This window comes from Parasteatoda tepidariorum, chromosome 8, assembly GCF_982258835.1.
Source record: "Parasteatoda tepidariorum strain Cologne lab strain chromosome 8, Ptep-v5.0, whole genome shotgun sequence".
In the NCBI taxonomy this organism is placed as follows: domain Eukaryota; kingdom Metazoa; phylum Arthropoda; class Arachnida; order Araneae; family Theridiidae; genus Parasteatoda; species Parasteatoda tepidariorum.
Window position 1 is genome coordinate 62,615,836 of NC_141762.1, and position 20,849 is coordinate 62,636,684.

Consider the following 20,849-nt stretch of genomic DNA (forward strand, 5'->3'; position numbering starts at 1 on the left):
TAAAATTGTCTATAGGAATTTTTTTCTTCAACTCCTTTTTCATTCCTAACAACCCATTTAGCAACTTATCACTGATTATCCCCCTTCACGTTTCCAAATTTTGTCAAACAACAAATTGGAACAATTTTTGCTAGCCGTGCATAATAAAAATCCATGAATGGAAATTATTTTTTCTAATCTATAAAACGATATCGAGTATGCTGCATATCAAAACTTTGGATATAAATAGATTGTCCTAGAGTGATCCCAACAGAAAAGAGAAGCAGGACGAAAACAAATTTCGAAGCAATAAACTTAGATCTTTACAAGACGAAGAAATATTGTTTCCGGACGCATTGAGTTACTTAACTATGAAGTGAATTTAATTTTTTTTCACTATTTATTATTTTCTAGGTCAGCTGCAATCTGCCTTCATAACTTATATTTAAAATTTCATCACTTCATATTATAATGTATACTTTATATACTTCATTCGTTATATTATAAAGCATTACGTATCGTATAATTCTCTTAAAACAAGGAAAGCACTTTTTAATCCTTTAGCTGATCTTGAAGCAGTTGAAATATATTTAGAACAGCATCAGCGTTGTGAATAGCGGTCAGTGGCAATTAGTCCTAAAAACAAACAGCAAAAGTGTAGTCAACACCAGCTAGTGACACTTATTTAAAAAAAAAAACTTGGTCAGTGGAAATTGAGCAGGACGCAAAATATTCACTCGCCAGCTCATCATTGGCGACCAAAATTTTAGGGCTGGTGAGTTAACTTATATAGTGTTATTTTTCAAATGAATTTTTTTTTTCAATTTTTATTTTTTTCTACTCCAGCTGCTATCTTTATAACTTTAAAAATATTTCCTCATAGTTTTAAGGTCTTTAGTCATAATGTATGTCCCGCTTTAGACGATAGGTATTTAGATAATCATAACGAAAACGTAAGCTTGAATCGTTTCAGTCCAAAATATGTTGCAAGTTGGTGATAAATACACAAATTTTACTTAAATCTATTTTTTGGTTATTATAAATAATTGATGTCTTAATATTATAAAGATTCCCGATTAAGCCCTTCCGGACACTGACCATACGTGCCTTTCTGACTGTAACTTCTGATTCAAGATCACAAGAACGTTATCTCAAAACTATATTTTTGCATTATATCTCGTATTATTCTCATATAAACAAGGAAAACGCTTCTTTTTATCCTTCAGCTGGCTTTGAAGCAGTTAAAGTATCTATATATATATTTCTCTTACACGGCGATAAAAAAAAAGCCTCATTACAACTCCCCGAATGGCAACGCTAGAAAATCAGCCAATGATTGCCGCTAAAAATGTCGCATGCTAAATCTATATTAGATGGCTCAACATATAGCGCTTATAAAAACGGAAACTGAAATAACCAGAGTGTAAAATATTATGTGCTTATGCGCATCGTATTTTTTGTTAAATAATTTATTTATTATATATCAGTTTATAGATGGTAACGAGAAGAGTTTTGTGGTTACTACGGTGACTAATTAGAATGTAAATTGTTTTTTTGAGTGAGTGTGAGATTTGTTTTTTGGAACTGCGATGCTGTAATTTTATTGTTTAGATAATAAATCTTTCTTTTATATTAAACGTGATAGTAGTTTCATTAATTATTTGTAGGTAATAGAATGTAAATTGTTTTTTTGAGTGAGTGTGAGATTTGTTTTTTGGAACTGCGATGCTGTAATTTTATTGTTTAGATAATAAATCTTTCTTTTATATTAAACGTGATAGTAGTTTCATTAATTATTTGTAGGTAATAGAATGTAAATTGTTTTTTTGAGTGAGTGTGAGATTTGTTTTTTGGAACTGCGATGCTGTAATTTTATTGTTTAGATAATAAATCTTTCTTTTATATTAAACGTGATAGTAGTTTCATTAATTATTTGATTCGAAGTCCTTGGAGTTTTATTTGAGGTCAGTTTATTTTGTATTTTTTTACCAGAGAGAGCATTCTCACCAAATAAGATTTCTTCCGAAATTCAATGTTTTTCCATTGCAATTCAATTATTTCAATTTTTAATAGGCTTAATTATAGCCAAAATTTTAACCTTTTTAAAGAGATAAGAAATTTAGAGTAAGAGTTTTAGAAATTTTATCTTAAGATTTTATACTATAGCACATTTCTAATAGGTTTGACGAATTACATGACATTTATTTGAATTCAAATTTATTTTAATGACTTCGTTAAAATAATTATATAAAATATTAAGTATTTACTAAAAAGATGTAATTTTTTTTAAAAAAAAAGTTGTGATATGGATTTGAATGATTGTTTTGAATTCTTAAAATTTTGTGCACTTGCAATGTACCTAAGTTAGTAGCGAGCGAAGCGAGCTTGGTTTGCGAAGCAAACCATATAAGATTGCGTAGTAATTTTTGGGGGTTGGCGAGCGTTAGCGAGCAGGGGGCACAGCCCACTAGTATTTAGAAAAAACATCAGCGTTGTGAATACCGGTCAGTGGCAATTTACCTTAAAAAAAAGTAAAAGTGTAGTTAATACCAGTCAGTGACAGTTACTTTTTTTTTTAAAAAAAAAAGAGCATCAATGCAGAGAAAATTGGTCAGTGGTATTTAAGCAGAACGTGAAATATCCACTCGCCAGTTCGTCATTGGCGATCGAACTCTTAGGGCTGGCGAGTAAGCCTTATTTTATTTAATGTTATTCTTCAAATGAAACTACCAAACTTTTTCTAGAGTTGCCAATAGGCAAATATTAAAAATGAGGAGCGATACTTCCAGACTTTAACAGGGAGATAAATAATTTTTATTAATATTTATGGAAACATGAGTATCGCAGGAAAATTGCTATCTATGTCACCAGGCGTGTTAGCATCACTGTACGTTTTGACGCCTTGAATTTGCCTTAAAAATAAGAGATTTTTGAATTTGGGATAGGCGAGATGAATGAACTCTTCAAATATTTAAACCTAAATTTCTTTAGTGAAAAGGTAAATGCGTTGCATTGACAAAAAGAGTTAATTTCATGTTCACTTTTCCAACATTGATTCAGATGCTGAATAAGTTTGATAACGCAGAATGTTCAGTGAGAATTCTAAATATGCTTCAGATTATAATATTTTTGAGCTATTCTGCAAGTCATCATATCTTCCTGTGAGTGATGCCATCTAGACTAAAAACAGCTAACTCTTTGAAGATTGCGTCACTTGATAATTTGCTCCTGAATTTTGTTTAAATTGATCCCTTCCCCAACCGAGTTTATTGCCTGACTTCTAAATCACATATGGTATTTTAGTATCTGTCCTGTTGCTGTCGTAGCTTATGGGGAAATATCTCCCCAAAGGAAGACGAGGTACTGTATAATTATTAACTCCAAGAGGTATTTTTGGTCAATAGTTTCTTCCACACCTAAATAGACTCTGCCTCTTTGGAAAGGAATTCAAACAGCTGAAGGCTAGAATCAGATCCAACTTTTAATTTTATTTGCTTCTTTATTTCTATGCTCTTTTCAGGATGGACAGCAATATTCAGAAAAATATTGTGGCAGAAGAGTCTTCAGAAGACGACACGTGTTACTTTTTCCACACACTATAGAACTAAAACTAGATCTAAATGTCTATTTAAATAATTAATTTATCCGAATTAGCTGGACTGCGTAAATGCAAGACTAAGTGAAACTAGAATAATAAAATATAAGAAAAGAAATTAAGCTTTCTGAGCATGCGGAGAAAAAAAGGAAACTTTAAAGACGGCTTAAATAACTCAAGTAGTAATAAAATTTTGATGCGCGTCGATCCAGGTATTCAGACTCATTAAGGTTAACGGCTGCAGTTAAAAAGTTCTAAGCGTAAAGCACCAACAGAAAAGTAATTTTAGAAATTTAGGTGTTGTCCGACAAGTGCCATTTTTATTTGCTATTTCGTGCTATTTTTATTTGCTATTACGTGCTATTTTTATTTGCTGTTGTTAAAATAAACGTTTTGTTAATTTTCAGCTTTTAGCCTTTCATTGGATCTGGATCCAACTGGATATCCTCCATTTATCTATGAATCTAAAGCACAAATATCATTCCACCATTCTCGACAAATAGTAGATCCCTATGAACAAGGATTTTCAATGGAGATGGGAAAAAGTTATTCTTTTCGCTTGAAGAAAGTAATCAAAAATATTTCATTATCTTAAATACATAAAAATGAGTATGATATAATTACCTTTCAATATTTCTTAAACAAGGCATTAATAATAAGTCACTCTTTACACCGCAGACAAACAGGATGAACTTTATAGTCAAATTGATGACTAAAATGATTGTGTGAGAGGTGTCGAAAAAAGTTATTACTGTACAGGTTCGAAATGTTCAATCAAACAGCCCTAAAAAAAAATTATATTCTTTATTTATTTATTTACTTTTGTTCTGATGCAGGACTTGGTAAATTATGTTTTTCAACCGCAACTTCCAAACGTAATATAGAACTACAAATACGTTTATATTGAATCAAGGAAGAGAGTTTGTTCGCGTGTGTATATTTTTCTTATAAATCCATCCAAAATCTTCTGAACTGCGGTCCTGAAATTTGGAGAGTGGGTGCAAGGAAGAATTTTAGCATGGATCATGAAAATCATTCGAAAATTACATTTAATCATTTCTGAAGAGACGTTCGAAAAAGGAATTTTTTTTTGTTCGTTTAGCTTTAGATGTTGGTATGAAATGAAATGTAAGCGATTCTGATTTTTTTTTAACACTTAAAAAATAACATTGATAGTGTTTATTAGCCTGTAGCTTGATCAACAGAAAAAAGTTTCTTTTTTTATTTATTACTCGTTTATCAATAGTTTATTATTATCATTTTATTTTTCATTCTATATTTCAGACAGCAATATGAACGTGTACTAAGACCAAGGAATACGCTGTTTGAATTCTAAAACTATGTGCATGTTTTGCTAATCACCAATCCAAGCAAGAAAAGTATATATATATATATATATATATATATATATATATATATATATATATATATATATATATATATATATACTTTTTCTTTCTTTCATCTCTTTGATCAACACTAAAAAAGAGCATTTTATTTCCTATTTCTCTCTCAAAAGGTTTCTTTCTACATGATATGTAAAAACGTTTTTTCTTTATGTACATAAAGAAAAAACTTTTTTACATATCATGTAGAAAGAAACCTTTTGAGGTAGAAATGGGAAATAAAATGCTCTTTTTTAGTGTTGATCAACATAAGTGATCAACACTAGTGATCAACATAAGTGATCAACACTTTTTTAGTGTTGGCAACATAAATTATGTAATTATATAAATATCACAATATATATATATATGGAATATTTTTTTAAAATTCTGTATACAAATTAAAAAGAAAATTTTCATGCATGAGGGGAAAAAAATCTTTCGTTAGTTGAAAAAAAAAATGTTTTTAATAAGTAATATTAATGATAAGGACTAAATCTTATGAATGCCTCCAAGAAATAATACAAAAACTACAACTTTATTCGTCAGAGAAATTGTTTACAATTTTGAACAGTTTTGAAAAAAAATTGAGTAAAAATGCAAGTAAAGCGTGTGCATAAAATTAAATTTTCATTCTATCCAAAAAAAAAAAATGATTGGTTGATTTTTTTTAAACAGAAAACAAAATATTTCTTTTAATGTAATAGAAAAAATTTATTTTTTAATACTGATTATTTTCCCATTTTATTAAATAATAAAAACAGGTATTTTTCATTTCCTCAATTTTGCATTTTTTCTTTATTGTACACTAACTTAACTAAAGTGTCTTCGAAGTATGCTAGTACGCTTAAACTAACTTGTCTTTTGATTTTATTTTGACTTCATTATGTTTAGCATAAAACATTTAAAGGATAAATGACATCACTTGTAATCATAGCAATCTTGAACCCGCAAATCGGTATCTTACAATATTTGCACTATTTGTAAAGTTCTGATTAATTCTAAGCTATTATTCACACCGGTTCAAGACCGGTTTCATTCAATTCAATATAAAATAATACTCTGGGAAATTGTCTCATTTGTCTGTATCGCAAATTCAAAATACTTCTTTAAACTTTCCTCTTCCACATTATAAAATGCCCGAATATCTTAAAATCATGTTTATACCATGTTCTAACAATGGTAAAAATATACTTTCATCACAAAGTTCATATTTGTTATTCGTTTTTATATTATACTATTAAGAATAACTTATATATATTTAGATTGAGAAGAATTTGCTTCCTTATCCATATGACACAAATTGCATTGATTATTTAGAAAAGTGGAAAGCAAGAGGAGGTTATGGACCTACAAATAAAAGGGTAAGACTGTATTTTTACTTACTCCTCCCTTTTACTTTTACTACATTATGAATGGATAACCGATAGCAAATAATAAACTTTTTTGAATCATAACGAATTTCAGAAACTACCCGTGTGTCCTGTCACGGATGTTATATTTAGGCTGTGAATAGGGAACAGGCTGGGTGATCAGGAGACTTTTTTCTTCTTTCTCAAGATTAGAATTAGTTTTAACCCTTATCACAATTCATTACTATTTAGAGCTCTCCATAACTAATCACATTTCAAAACATGAAATGAACTAAAAAATATGTAAAAAGATTAGCGAATGAAATAAATGAGTTAACTTTATTTTGAGTGTTGTCATCCATTTTAGCTGCTTGTTTGTCTCAACATCGAATTATCTCTTAATAATATTATTTTTTATTTCAACCGATTCTCGTCAAAATTTTGAAAAAAGTCAGAAAAACTGTAGTTTGTAGAACAATAACTCAGAAATAGATAATTACGTTTCTCAAAAATTGTAATGAAAGTTAACTTTAAAATGTTTCGCCAAATCAACGGTGATGATTATATTTAACTTTCAAACTGCTGATAAAAATGTCATTTAATTCCCTGTAACAAAGGGAACTTTTGTTTTATTCAGAGACAGTTTTCATTTTTAAAGGTTAAGATTTTAGAGATTTGAAAATTCGTATGCCCTACTTTTGAATGAAAAAAAAATGGTAATTGTAGGATGGGAAAGAGTTAGTGGCTAAGAGTAAAAGAGATAAAGAGATGGATTTATTAGAATAAAAATCCAATTAAGGGTAAAAAAAAACATTAATACTGAATTAGATTATTTCATAAAACCTTAAAATTTATAATTAAAGCTGACAATTAAATAGATAATGCTAAAAACTAATGTATATTAAAAAGTCTTGCCTATTTCTGCACCGGTTTAAAAGAAAAAAAAATTTTGACTGGTAATTTAGCTTAATTTCTGACTACAGTGAGGAATTGGAATATGTCGACTATTAATGTTTGAAAAAAAAATTTGCCAATACAAGTATGGGAGGCTTAAAAAATGAAGGAATACCACGATTTTGTTTATTCCGAGTTAAGAATCTTAAAACAAATTTTTAAGGAGCCAAGAGTTTTGAAATAATTATGTCTAATCTTATAAGAGGTCGCCTTTCGTAAATATTCTGTCAAAAATTTGAAAAAGTCAAAAATTTAAAATAAGAGTGATATTTATTTAAAAATTGTTTAAATGAATATTAATTTTTGTTTCTTGTTCAGAAAACTAAAGCAAAACTTACAATGGTTTAAGTATTTCGAAATTAAAAAATTCGTCGAAATGGGACGCCCTAATTCCGCCTGCTTACAGTTATGATACGTCTTGAGCGATTGAACATTTAAAAAATTACTTTTGAGTAAAATTTCAAAACAGAAATGGTCACATTTGTTTAACAGAACTCTTGTATTTAGTAGCGCAATCAATACTATTTAAAAGAAAAAACTTTGACAGTAGTTAATGTCCACAAAATAATTTGCTTGAGTTTTTAGAAGATTTTATTGAAGGGTTTCGATAAAAGGGATGGTTGTGCGAGGATGGGTTAGAAAATTAAAAAAAATAAGAAAAATACGGTTTATTTACTATGGTTCTTACAGGGTTTTTATTTACTTTGTTTTTTCTCTATTTTTTTAAAAAAAAAACACTCTAGGAGTGCATACAGGAATGCTATAAAAATATTACTATGACTACTCATGGAGTGCCGCAAAATGAAAAAGGACGAAACTTTAAAAGTGAGTATGTTTCCATAATCAAACTAAACCACAAATTATCCAAATTAGGTCTGTTACAATGAGGTCTTCAGCAAAAGTCATATTGCAATTGCCAGAACCAACAAAGTATAAAAAAAGCGTTTATGTTTGTTTAATCTCTTAAGCTTATTTTTTAATCATGAGAAATGCACACAGTGGACACAAGGTGGAGGCTATCGGTTTCCTATCTGAATTAAGTGCTTTTGTGCTATCGAGGCCGCACTTGCTGCCGGAATGCATCTACGTAACAACGTACCTGTTCTTCTGCAACAGGTCCTTTAATTGCTACTAGGTATATCGACTTCAAAGCAGCGAAGCATGTATTCATGCACAATGCCCCTGCACATTATGTTCTCCAGTACGTAATCACTTTGAAATATTTTCAAGGAACGCGTGAACCCTAACAAAACCTCCACGTTTATCATATAACTATCAGTGTGACTTTTTCTAGTTTGTGAGGTCGCAAACACATTGGAGGATCTGAAAGCACTGATTTTATTTTATTTTATAACCGTAGTTGAGCAGCAGATCAATATTTGAGTTTACTACTACTAATATTCAACTACGTAGCCTTGTAATTTTGAACCAGATCCAGAAGACAAGGGAACTCCTGCAATAGGTAGTGAGAGAAATTTGCCTTCATGGAGGGCTTTTTTTTACGGAACTAACCCACATTTAAGGTACATGGAGAGGATGACCACGAGAGCCCCACATGGTTAGCCTGATGGTAACGAAACTCTCTCCCATGATCCGTCTACCACTGAGGATATTTCACGTCAGCACTATGTCGGTGCAAGTCAGATTCGGAATTCGTATCGGCCAGCCATCGCTGGGTTTTGAACCCGGTTCAACTCAATGGAAGGCGAATGCTCTATCCCCTAAGCCATCGCGGCAGTCAAAGGACTGATTGTCGTTTTGGTAGAAATCAAAAGCATACTTGTCATTTTTAAATACTACCGGAAATAGTCCTTACATCAGTGCAGACTTCGCAGCAACGTCAGTGTTCGCCATATTGAACAAATTTTACAATAATCAATCGAATAAATTTTCAAAACAGTTTTTGGGGTCTAAAAATTCGATATGCTAGTAGTGTAGTTAATATATATGATGCTACGTTAGTTGTTAACATTAAACGGAAATGCGTTTTGCATAACTCGTGAATATTTATCTCATAAACCATAATTATAAATGGAATTCAAGATCAGATGCCATTAATTTTATTGTTTTGAAACATGCCTAAAAATACGTTAATTTTAATAATAACTAAAAAAAAAAAAACAAGATCTCACATTTAAATTACAATTTCTTGCAAGTACCCATAGATACTGTTAAAATTAAATTAACTATAACTATAAATTAGACTATAAATGTAAAATACTGTTAAATTGATAAAATTAAAAAGTAATTGTTGAACATCATTAAAAACTATTAATCTTTATTTATTTCAGAGACGATTACACCAGAAAGAGCGAAAAAAATTTCTGAATGTCGGATCAAAAACTGTAGACCAGCATGCTTGTAAGTTTTAAATTCGCAAATAAATTTTTCATCCAAAAAATGTTCACACGAAAAAAATAATTATTTTTAACTTTTGTGAAATGTATTTTTTAAAAAAAACTGGACCTCTGTCGACAAACAGGGGCGTGCATACGTCTCTGAAAATTATACATTTCTTGCAGTTTCTGGCTGTTGATTGCTTGAATGAATGGAAAATGAATCATTTTTATTTTGTTTATTACTAGCTGAATATCCGTTCTTCACACGAGAATATTTATAAATAAGTAACAGTAATCACAGTAATCAATTACAACTGTACAGTAATCGAATTACTGTTATGTACAGAATCGTAATTTTTGATTACATCAGAGTTGAGCAAAAATGTAATCGATTACATTTTTCAATTACGATAATCAATTACTTATAATCATGATAACAAATTTTGATTACAACTGTTATCGTGATTACAGTACTCAATTACAGTAATCAATCACTTGTAATCATTTACTGTTGTTGTAGGCAAATAAATACCTTTACTCCATTTCTTTTGTTTTCTAGTAATTTGCTTATTTCTATTATTTCAATCTGCATATATTACCTTATATCTGCATATATTAATTAAACATAATTGGCGTAATTAAGCCTCTTTAGTGCCAATTTTTTATGTTTCTCCTAAACGAATTATTACCAATTTACCATTAACACGTGTTGTGAACATTTCATTTGTTCAGGTGTCGAGTAGCTCGGTTGGGGGGGGGAGGAAGTAAGAGCTTAATGATATTAATTATTTATTTACAATAATATATTTATTTACAACAACATAGTGGTAGGCTCCGCAAGACTAACGCTTGAAGAGTTTTTAACAGTTATCTCTCAGATAGAGGGCATCCTCAATTCGCGACCTCTCGCTCCCTTACCCACTGATACTGACGAATTTCAAGTTTTAACTCCGGGTCATTTCCTTATAGGAAAACCAATAAATTCGATACCAGAACCTAACTTCATCGACAAAAGAGACAATCTTCTTAATAGATGGCAAAGGGTTCAAAAATTAGTGCAAACTATTTGGAGACATTGGCAAAACAGTTATTTGAGCCATTTGCAACAACGCTCAAAGTGGCTGCTCAAAAAGCAAAATTTATGTCCTGGCATGCTAGTTCTTGCGAAGGACATCCAACTTCCAACCTATCAGTGGCCTTTAGGTCGAATCATTAGAGTAATTTCAGGTTCAGATGGCAACGTTAGAGTTGCAGATATTCGCACAGCGAAAGGAAATTTTCGAAGGCCAATTTCAAAAATTTGCATTTGCCTATTGTAGATAATTTTGAGTTAAATTGAAATGCTCATTTGTATCTGTTTAATTATTACACTGATTGTATTCATTTACTAATTGTATGGTTATTTAGTTTTTATTTCTTTTACTTTCATTTGTAAGAATAGTGATGTAACTTTATATATATTTTTCTATATTGAAACATATATGCATATTTCAACGCCGGGCGGGATGTTCCGTATTTGTAAGTTACGCTCTTGGCGTTCGAGCATCTCCCCTTGGCACACTGTATATACGCCAACTTGGCAAGCTGTCTATGTTTGTACGCCATTACAGTCTACGCTCTACTCCCGAAAGGGAAACGCTAATAAACTCCTAATTTACAAAACGCTTTCTCTTTTTTTACGCCACCCCTCCGCACAGTTTCTTTGACTCGTAAATCCCAATCTTTATGACGTGGATCACTCATCGATGTTGTTATTGTGGATAGAATTGTTCTATTAGCCCGTTCTACCATTCCATTACCCATGGGATGTTGGGTAAAATTCAATGTGTGATTTATTCCATTGTCGTGACAGTATTGTTCAAACTGATGTAACGTATAGCATGAACCTCTGTCACTGATAATCCGATCAGGCAGTCCAAAATCCTGAACGAAATTCTTCAGAGCTTTTAAAACGTGTTGAGAAGATGTATTCTTGACTGGAGAGAGTCTGTAAATCTTGTAAAATTATCTATGATAACGAGCAAATCCTGATTTCCTCTAGAACTCTTCACAAATGGGCCTAAACGGTCCATGTGTATAATTGAAAATGGTCTTTTTCCTGACTCAATTGGATGTAAATGTCCCTGTTGCTTTCCCCGGGAATTTTATTCACTAGACATTCAAAACACATGGATATGTGTTTTCTCAAGTAACGCTTCATGTAGGGAAACCAATAAAGTTCTTTGGTTGTGTTGACAGTCCTGTCAAGAGAGAAATGTCCCATCAAATCATGAAATTTAACAGCGGTACTTTTTCTCATACTTTTTGGGATCACGTAGAGTAGTTTTTCCTTTCCTTTTTCTAGTATTCTTCGGTATAATCGATTTCTCTTGAAAACATAATTACTTATTTTCTGTCTTTCTTCTGCAGATCTTTCTCCTTCATCTTTCTTAAAAATGTCTATTAATGTCTTTAACTCCTTGTCAGTATGTTGAATAATTAAAATTTACTCATCTTCGTTCAGTGTCAGACATACTTCAAATTTTTTCTCGATAAGGCTTGTCATGGTGCCTTCTGGGTCTGAGACAGGAGCTCTGCTCAAAGCATCTACGTGGGTCATTTTAATGCCTGGTTTGTGGCGAACTTCAAAATTGTACTCTTGTACTAGAATACTCCATCGTGCGATTTGGGGATTACTTGACATTTTGGCATTCATGTAGATTAATGCTTGACAATCTGTCACAACTATAAAATTGATACCTAACAAAATTTGTCTGAGTCTTTCTAGTGTCCAAACTATGGCCATCAACTCCAATTTACTTGAATGGTAATTCCTTTCAGGTTCAGTAGTCTTCTTGCTGACACAGTAAACAAGGTGCCACTTATCATCGCTTCCCAACTGAAGTAACATTCCTGCGATGCCTTCTGCACTGGCATCAGTATGAACTTCGGTTTTAGCTTCGGGATTGTAAAGTGCCAAAATTGGTTGTCGTGACAGTTCATTTTTCAATATTTCGAAAGATTTCTTTTTATTTTCGTCCCACTTAAATTCTTCATTCTTTTTAGTTAATTCGGTTAAGGGTTTAGCTTTTATGGCGTAATTCTGAGTAAACCTTCTAAAAAAGCTTGTTAAACCAAGAAAACGTCTAACCTCATGCACATTTTTAGGTTCCGGAAATTTGGAAATTACCTCAACCTTTCTGGAGCCCAGTTTTATCCCATCTTTATTGACAATAAATCCCAGAAATTCATCTTCATTTTTTGCAAACTCACACTTGGATAATTTTAAAGTCAAATTTGCTTCCCGTAATGCCTCAAATACCTTAATTAATTTATTTAGCATTTCTTCCCACGTTTTAGCATGAACAAGAATGTCGTCAAGATAACATAAAGCATCCTTGTTACATAAACATCCTAACACGCGATACATTAAACGTTGGAATTCTGCTGGAGCATTGGTAAGACCAAATATCATTCTTTCAAACTGTCCGGTTTCATCTGGAGTGATAAACGCGATTTTTAATTTCGCTTCTTCAGTTAATTGAAGCTGTAAATCACCGTGAGCCAAATCTAAAATTGAAAACAGACTACAATCGTGTAGTTGTTCCAATAAGTCATCGATTTTCGGAAGGAGAAATTTATCTTTTATCGTTTGATTATTTAATTTTCTGTAATCAATAACTAATCGATTTTCACATGTCTTCTTACGCACTAAAAGTACAGGACTCGAATATGGTGAACGCGTTTCTGTTACAATACCGTTTTCTTTCCATTCATTTACGATTTCTTTAATTGCTTTTCTTTCGATTGCATTCGTTTTATATGGTTTCATGCATACGGGCTTTGATCCCTCAATTTCCTTAATATCCATTTTTATTAAATTTGTACAACCTAACTCCGAAATGTTTAATGCGAAACAGTCTCTAAATTTATTCAAAAGCTTAACGATATCCTGTCGTTGCTGTCCGTTAAGTTTTCATTAAATTTTATTTCATCTAAAGTTATGGGCTTTTGTTCTACATTTATTGGATTAACACTAAAACATTCTAATGATGAATTATCCTCAAGTGAATTAAAATTACTGTGACGTGAGGTGCTTAGGGGGGGGAATAAAAACAACGGCTAGCTAACTTTTATTTTATTGTAAACAACATTATTATAGTTAGCACTCAACACATTCACAAACAAAACATATAAAACATATATGAAGAAGAAAATAAGGAGCTCTGCATGGCAGGCTTTCTATCGTTCGTTCACTACCACTCACTCTCTCTCTGTCTCTGAGTTTTTATCTAGTTTCTCACTAGGGGGCGTTACTAGTTCCAGTTTCTCCACAGACTCCCCCTCTGGCTCTGATGGCGTCTCGACGAGGAGCCAGGATTCCTTTCCTGGGACGTCCCCTTCTTTTTATAGGAGCGACAGGTCCTCCAGTGTCTCATTTCACTTCGGGTTCCACATAAGGTTTTATAGATGACACGTGATAAGTTCCCAGAGTTTGGTCTGGACTGGCCGGGTCGGCAATGTCATAAGTTGTTGGAGATCGGTTAGTAAGAACTACGTAAGGTCCTCCTCTTCTAGGCATAAACTTTTACTTTTCTTATTTTTACTAATTGGGTGGATGTTTACCCAAACTTTGTCACCAGGTTGGAAGTATAGAGGTCGTTGACGACGATCAAAATTTGCCTTCCGTTGATCCTGTTTGGATTCGACTCGTTCTTTGATCTGAGCTGTTAGACGTGCAAACCTTTTTAGGTATGGTGTTATTTCAGGCACAAAGTTACTATTTTCAATGACAGCTTTAACATCATGATTAACGTCATCAGTGGTTCAGAGTTCCCTTCCAAACTGTAAATAGGCGGCGGTGTGTCCTGTTGTATCACATTTTGTTGTGTTCATGGCGAAACGTATCATGGCTAATTTTTCTTCCCACGTATCATGTGAGCCACCAACAAGAATGGCTAGTCTCGGTTTGAGATCTCTGTTTTTCCTTTCGGAAGGATTTGCTCGAGGGTGATAGACAGGTGTCAGGTCTTGCTTAATATCAAGTAAATCGCAAGTTTGTTGCATAACAGCACTAACAAATTGCGTACCGTTATCGCTGATCAACCTCCTGGGTAAACCGTAACGCAAGTAAACTTCTTCTATTAATGTTTTAGCACAATTTACAGCTGTGGCTTCCTGTAGAGCAAAGAGTTCCACCCATTTGGTACTGGTATCTTCAATTAAAAAGATCCATCTTTTTCCTGTAGGAGTTTCTGGAAGTGGACCAAAAAGGTCGATTGCAAGAGTCTCAAACCTTTGAGCGTAAATTGGTGTTCTAAGTAATCCAGCGGGTTTCTGGTTCGTAGATTTGTACCGATTGCATTCCGCACAGGTTTTGATGTAATCAGAGATGTACTGTCTCATTCCAGAGAAATAGTATCTAGAAGCGATCTTGTTGTAAGTGCGTTCTACACCATAATGTCCAGCTATTGGAGCGTCATGGTACTCCTGCAACACTCTTTGACGTTCATGAATGGGAACTACGAGTTGAGCATCGTCCGACTCAGTTTCAGGCGAATAGCGGTATAGGATACCCTCATTCATTATGTATCCTCGACTGATAAAGTTGGCAAAATTTTCGTCTTTTTCATTACTTTCAAGACAGTCAATGATTTTCTTTATTTCTGCGTCTGCCAGTTGTTCTTTTCGGATATCGCTTGATTTTCTTGTAGGCATATTGATGGATACAGCTTGCATTTCACAGTTTGGATCTTCATATGGATATATCGACCTAGAGAGCAGGTCAGCAACTACATTAGCTTTTCCTGGAGTATATAGAATTTTTAGATTGAAGGATTGTATTTTTAAAGCCCATCTTGCTAAGCGTCCAGATGGTGTCTTAATGCTCAGAAGCCATTTAAGTGGTTGATGGTCTGAAGCAATAATAATCTCTTGGTGTTCGATGTAACCTCGAAACTTCTCTAAGGCCCAAACTACAGCCAATGCTTCACGTTCAGTAGTTGAATAGTTGCGCTCTGCTGGGATCAACAGACGACTGGCATACTCGATAACATGCTCTTTTTGACCATCTCCTTGGAGAAGGACTGCACCGAGGGCGTAGTTACTTGCATCTGTGCGTATTATAAAAGGCTTAGATCCATCAGGTTGCTTTAAAATAGGAGCTGTTGTTAAGCGTTCTTTTAAAATTTCAAAAGCTTCTTGTTGTTCAGGTCCCCAGGACCAGTCTACTCTCTTCTTAGTTAGATTGCTAAGTGGTCGTGCTATATCTGCAAAGTTTGGAACATATCTTCTAAACCAAGAGCAAGTCTGCAAGAAAGACAAGAGTTCTTTCACATTAGTTGGAACTGGAATTCTTTGGATGGCAGCAATTTTCTCAGCATCAGCTTCAATTCCATCTCTCGTAATCCAGAAGCCTAGGTATTTTACTCGATCACAAGAAAAATGACATTTTTCTCTATTTGCATGAAGTTTAAATAAAGAAAGTCTTTCAAAAACAGTTTTCAAGTCTTTCATGTGTTTTTCAAATGTTTCCGATAGGATGAAAATGTCATCCAGGTATGAGAGTGCAAAAACATCTTTGAGGCCACTTCGGAATTTGTCTATTAATCTCTGAAATGTGGCAGGTGCATTTCTCAAACCAAAAGGCATGCGCTTAAAACGATAGATGCCAAATGGACAAATAAAAGCAGTTTTATCCATGTCAGATTCATCCATTTGCACTTGATGATAGCCAGATTGTAAGTCTATTGTTGACATGAATGATGTTGGCGTAGCTTCATTCAAAAGATCGTCCATGCGTGGTAATGGATAAGTGTCCGGTTTTGTTACAGCATTGAGGCCTCTGTAGTCAACGCATAATCTGTATTTCCCGTTGGGTTTAGCAACAAGCACTACCGGAGCAGCATAAGAGGATTCACATTCTTCAATAATGTTCTTTTCTAAAAGTTCCTCAATTTGTTCTTTCAAAATTTCTTTTTTGGCCGGTGACATACGATATGGAGGAACAGATACAGGAAAATTATTTACAGTATCTATTCTGTGCTTCAAGAAAGGAGTAGGCTCTCCCCCTGGTTCAAAGCAGGTTTTATGTTCTTGAAGGTTTTATGTTCTCAAATAGGTTTTATGTTCTGAAGGCAGGTTTTATGTTCTCAATTCAATTTTTCTCGTTGTTCCTGGGTCAGATGTTTCCCTTCATCATCTCTCAAGTAGACATTAGTGGTAGGTTCAGGTATGATTGTCGATTCAAAAGTTTTTGGAGTTTCTTTCTTTTCAACAGGCTTCACGTAGAAAAAATATTGTTTTTGTGGATCTTCACTGAAGTGCCAGGTTCCTTTTTGAACATCAAGCACAATACCAGCTGCATGGAGAAAATCTCTCCCTAACAGTGTATTGTTCCCTTTAGCATCGGGCAGAACGAGAAGTTCAGTAGATACTGTTTTACCTTCTATGTACAGGTTGACGACAGTTTTCAGAGCAACTATCGAGTGAAGTTTTCCATCAGCGAGAGTCAAGGAAATCTTCTTGTCCTCAAAAACAACTCCGTGATTTCGTAAAAAGTGGTATAACTTTTCTCCTGCTATAGAGTGTGAAGCACCTGTATCGGCACATACAGCAATCTTTTCTCCAAAAAGTTCGAAAATTATTAAACTCGAGAGATTTAAATTTTTTCCATTTGTAAATAAGTTCATACAATTAACATTACTATCTTCAGGTTTAGCTCTTGTACAAGTAGGACACTTGGATTTCATTATTCCTGGCATTCCACATCCAAAACATTGAAGTGGCACTCTTCCTTCGAATCTGGAAGCAGAATTTCGAGATACTGGCGTCCTTGGTTGACGACTTTGAACATTTTCTTGTCTGGTTACTTCAGAGCCAAACTTTCTATCTGAAGTGGTTCTTCTATTTTCTTCTCTGGGATATGCTTTCTTTTGAGTTGGAGTCACTTGTTTCTTCACTACATGACGTATATTCTCGTATGTATCCAATTTTTCGGCTAATTCTAAAGGATTGACACAATTTGCCCATGAATCTATGAAATGTTCCTTGATATCTGGAGGAGTTTTCCTTTTAATCTGATCAGTAATTATTAAATTTTTGAGTTGATCGAATGTGGTAATATTCAGTTCCTTTGTCCATCCTTCGAAATAAGAAGCCAGTTCGAAGAAGTAATCCCTCCATGTCGTATCAGGACTCTTTCTATGTTGGGAGAATAGTTGTCTAAATTTATCAGCAGTGACTCGGAATCTCTTCAGTAGCATTTCCTTCACTTTATGATAATCCTTAGCATCCTGTTCATCTTCTCTAGCAAGTAACTGTGCTATGTCAGCTGATAAAGAGCCAATGAGATATGGTATCCAAGATGATTCTGGAAGATTCATAAACTTCAACTGCCTTTCAAAAGTTATTAAGAACAATCCTATTTCATCGTCTTTAGGATTAAATTTTGGAATGATTCTGCTAAGTTCATATTTTGGGTCATTTGTGGAAACAGAAACAACAGCATTTGAGATCTTTTGCGTTTCGAGCTGGATTTTCAATTTTTCAAGTTCATATTGCCGTTCTTTTTCTAACCGAATTTGTTCATCTACTTGGGCTTTAAGAAGTCTTTCTGCTTCAACTTCTTTCTCCCTAGATATTCTTCCATCCTCAGCTTTCTGTTCTTCTTTAAGGCGATCTTCGATAATAATAGTGAGCATATTTTTCACTAGCTCTTCCTCGTAATTCTCACTTTTAAGAATTAATTCTCGAAGATTAATTACTTTTAAATTATCGGACACAGTCAGACCAAGCTCTGAGGCAAGAAGTCGCAAGTCTTCTTTTTTTCCTTTTCCAAGAAATGCCATTTCAGATGATGATTCAGAACCAAAGAAAGGGTTACGTTTGGCGCAAAAATGTTAACTAAAATTGTTCGATTCTTAAATTGTTCAAACCTAATTTAACAGTCTTAGTTCGATAAGTAATTAATTATTTGAAAAAAATCACCACCTTAATTTTTTTCTCTCAAATATGAAATCTAAACAGTTAGAACCATAAACATTTAAAATCAATATTAACAATAATGATATAAATTTTATAAATACTAATGATTTTTTTGTTGTTGTTAAACACTCAATTAATTAATTATAAGCTTGATGAAAACACTTATAAAAATAATGAACATAATTGAAAATTTGCAACAACTTATCACATAAAACCTTATTGAGAATTGTATTACCATAAAATTGAAACTTTATACCCTTTAAATTTGCAGTAAAATATATTCAATATTTTGCATAAAAGCAGATTCAACGCTTAATAATTAAACTTCTAAGTGACAAAAATAATTTGCTTTTTCATTAAAAGGCCATATCTTTTCACCATAGAAAATAAGATATTTTCTAAAATAATATTCTGAATGTTTGCTAAATCGTTAGTATCATTAATAGCACATAAATCACAATTATGTGAGCAAAAAGAAACAAATATTACTCATATAGCAGTTCCTCACAACTTTACTTTGACCTCTTTTTTTTTCTCATTAATCATAAAACAGAATGCCAAATATAAAATCAGAAAACATATAAAACTGTACTGATACATAATTAAATATTCAATAAACCATAAGGAGATGATTTCATTTAAACATCTACCATCATTAAAAGCAGTTAGTTATACAATGTTTCAGAATTACTAATTCCAAAGTCATAAATAACTCTTTAAAGTCTAAACATTTCTTCAGCTAAGAAACGAATTAATCAATCACTTCCGCTTTCTGGAAATGAGTTTCACTTTGAATGCTTAACTTTCTTTTTAAAATCTTTAAAAAGCAATAGATTTTAGAATAACTGCTACTTTTTTATACAGATATAAACACAGTAAATATATATTTTCATTGATTAAAAATATGATTTTCTTAAGATTAGGTTAATCTTTATACATAAAAACATAATAAATTGATCAGGTTGATCAAAATGTTTTGAAATGACCAGGACGGTCTCTGAACGAACGATAATATTAAAAGTTTTAACCGGGATGGTTAAAATCTATATTTATTTATGATCAGGATTGATCAAATTTATATTTAATAAGCTAAATATAAAAACTACTTATCGTCTTGGATTGACGCATCTATTCATCGGGCCGCTCGTTGGGTTTCCAATTTGTGACGTGAGGTGCTTAGGGGGGGAATAAAAACAACGGCTAGCTAACTTTTATTTTATTGTAAACAACATTATTATAGTTAGCACTCAACACATTCACAAACAAAACATATAAAACATATATGAAGAAGAAAATAAGGAGCTCTGCATGGCAGGCTTTCTATCGTTCGTTCACTACCACTCACTCTCTCTCTGTCTCTGAGTTTTTATCTAGTTTCTCACTAGGGGGCGTTACTAGTTCCAGTTTCTCCACATTACTTACATTTAGCACCTCGTTCACTAAATCCGCCTTACCAATGTTTTGAATTTTCTTTAATGTTATTTCTTTATTTCCGATATTAATGATTGGTACAATCGTCTCACTCTCCCTTACTTCTAGTAAAGAATCAAAATTACTTTCATTTCCTTGAATCAAAATTAACCAATTATTTACTTGTTCCGTTTTTGCCATTACAAAATTCACGCTGTTGTTTATTATTTTCGTAGTTTCTTGCGTTTTCAACTTAACACAAGACATTTCTTCGATACAATTTAATTTAATGAATGAGTAATCTCTTTCATAACCGATATGCAAGGTATCGCCGATTCTAGCATACGCGATGTTTGGTAAATCTAGAAATGTCCTCCCGATAATTAAATCAACGTTTTGTGCTGCATCCGGGACGATCAAAACAGAAATATCTTTTCCCAATACATCCTCAATTTTAATATCTAATATCACTGCTCCCATGCTCTGCGAAGCAGGGTTTGTTTTGTTTCCGAAGCCATAAAGATCCTTTTTACATGGCGTTATTCGCTCCCACACCCCCACATGCTTAGCCGCAGATTCTTTCAATAAACAAGAAGAGGCGCCGGTGTCAAGAATACAGCTGACGGTGTGTGTATTAATTGATGCACTCCTCAAATATTTATCGGCGCAGGCGAAATATTCAGGGTCACTCGCACTTAAATTAACTTCCTTTTTATTCTTATTAAATCGGTTCTTTCTGCTATACCCTTTCAATCCGCATAAATTACAGGGATACGGACAATCTTTTGAGATATGCCCAAAATTATTACAAGAATAACACTTTGGTTCATTACGAATTTTAGAATTAAACGATTTATTGCTATCATATTTA

General features: G+C 32.9%; 2 protein-coding genes across 3 annotated transcripts in view; one reads left to right on the forward strand and one right to left on the reverse strand.

Annotated features, from left to right (window-relative positions):
* Positions 1 to 20,849, reverse strand: part of LOC107450504 (uncharacterized) — a 265,618-nt gene that overhangs the window by 77,873 nt on the left and 166,896 nt on the right. The gene's annotated exons all lie outside the window — the stretch shown is intronic.
* LOC147806196 (uncharacterized) overlaps positions 1 to 20,849 on the forward strand; it is a 51,775-nt gene that overhangs the window by 12,537 nt on the left and 18,389 nt on the right. The window contains exons 5-8 of the mRNA XM_087168983.1: positions 3,982 to 4,142; positions 6,225 to 6,323; positions 8,009 to 8,090; positions 9,557 to 9,626. Of these exons, the coding sequence (XP_087025109.1) occupies positions 3,982 to 4,142; positions 6,225 to 6,323; positions 8,009 to 8,090; positions 9,557 to 9,626 (412 nt within the window). The remainder of the gene's footprint in view (positions 1 to 3,981; positions 4,143 to 6,224; positions 6,324 to 8,008; positions 8,091 to 9,556; positions 9,627 to 20,849) is intronic.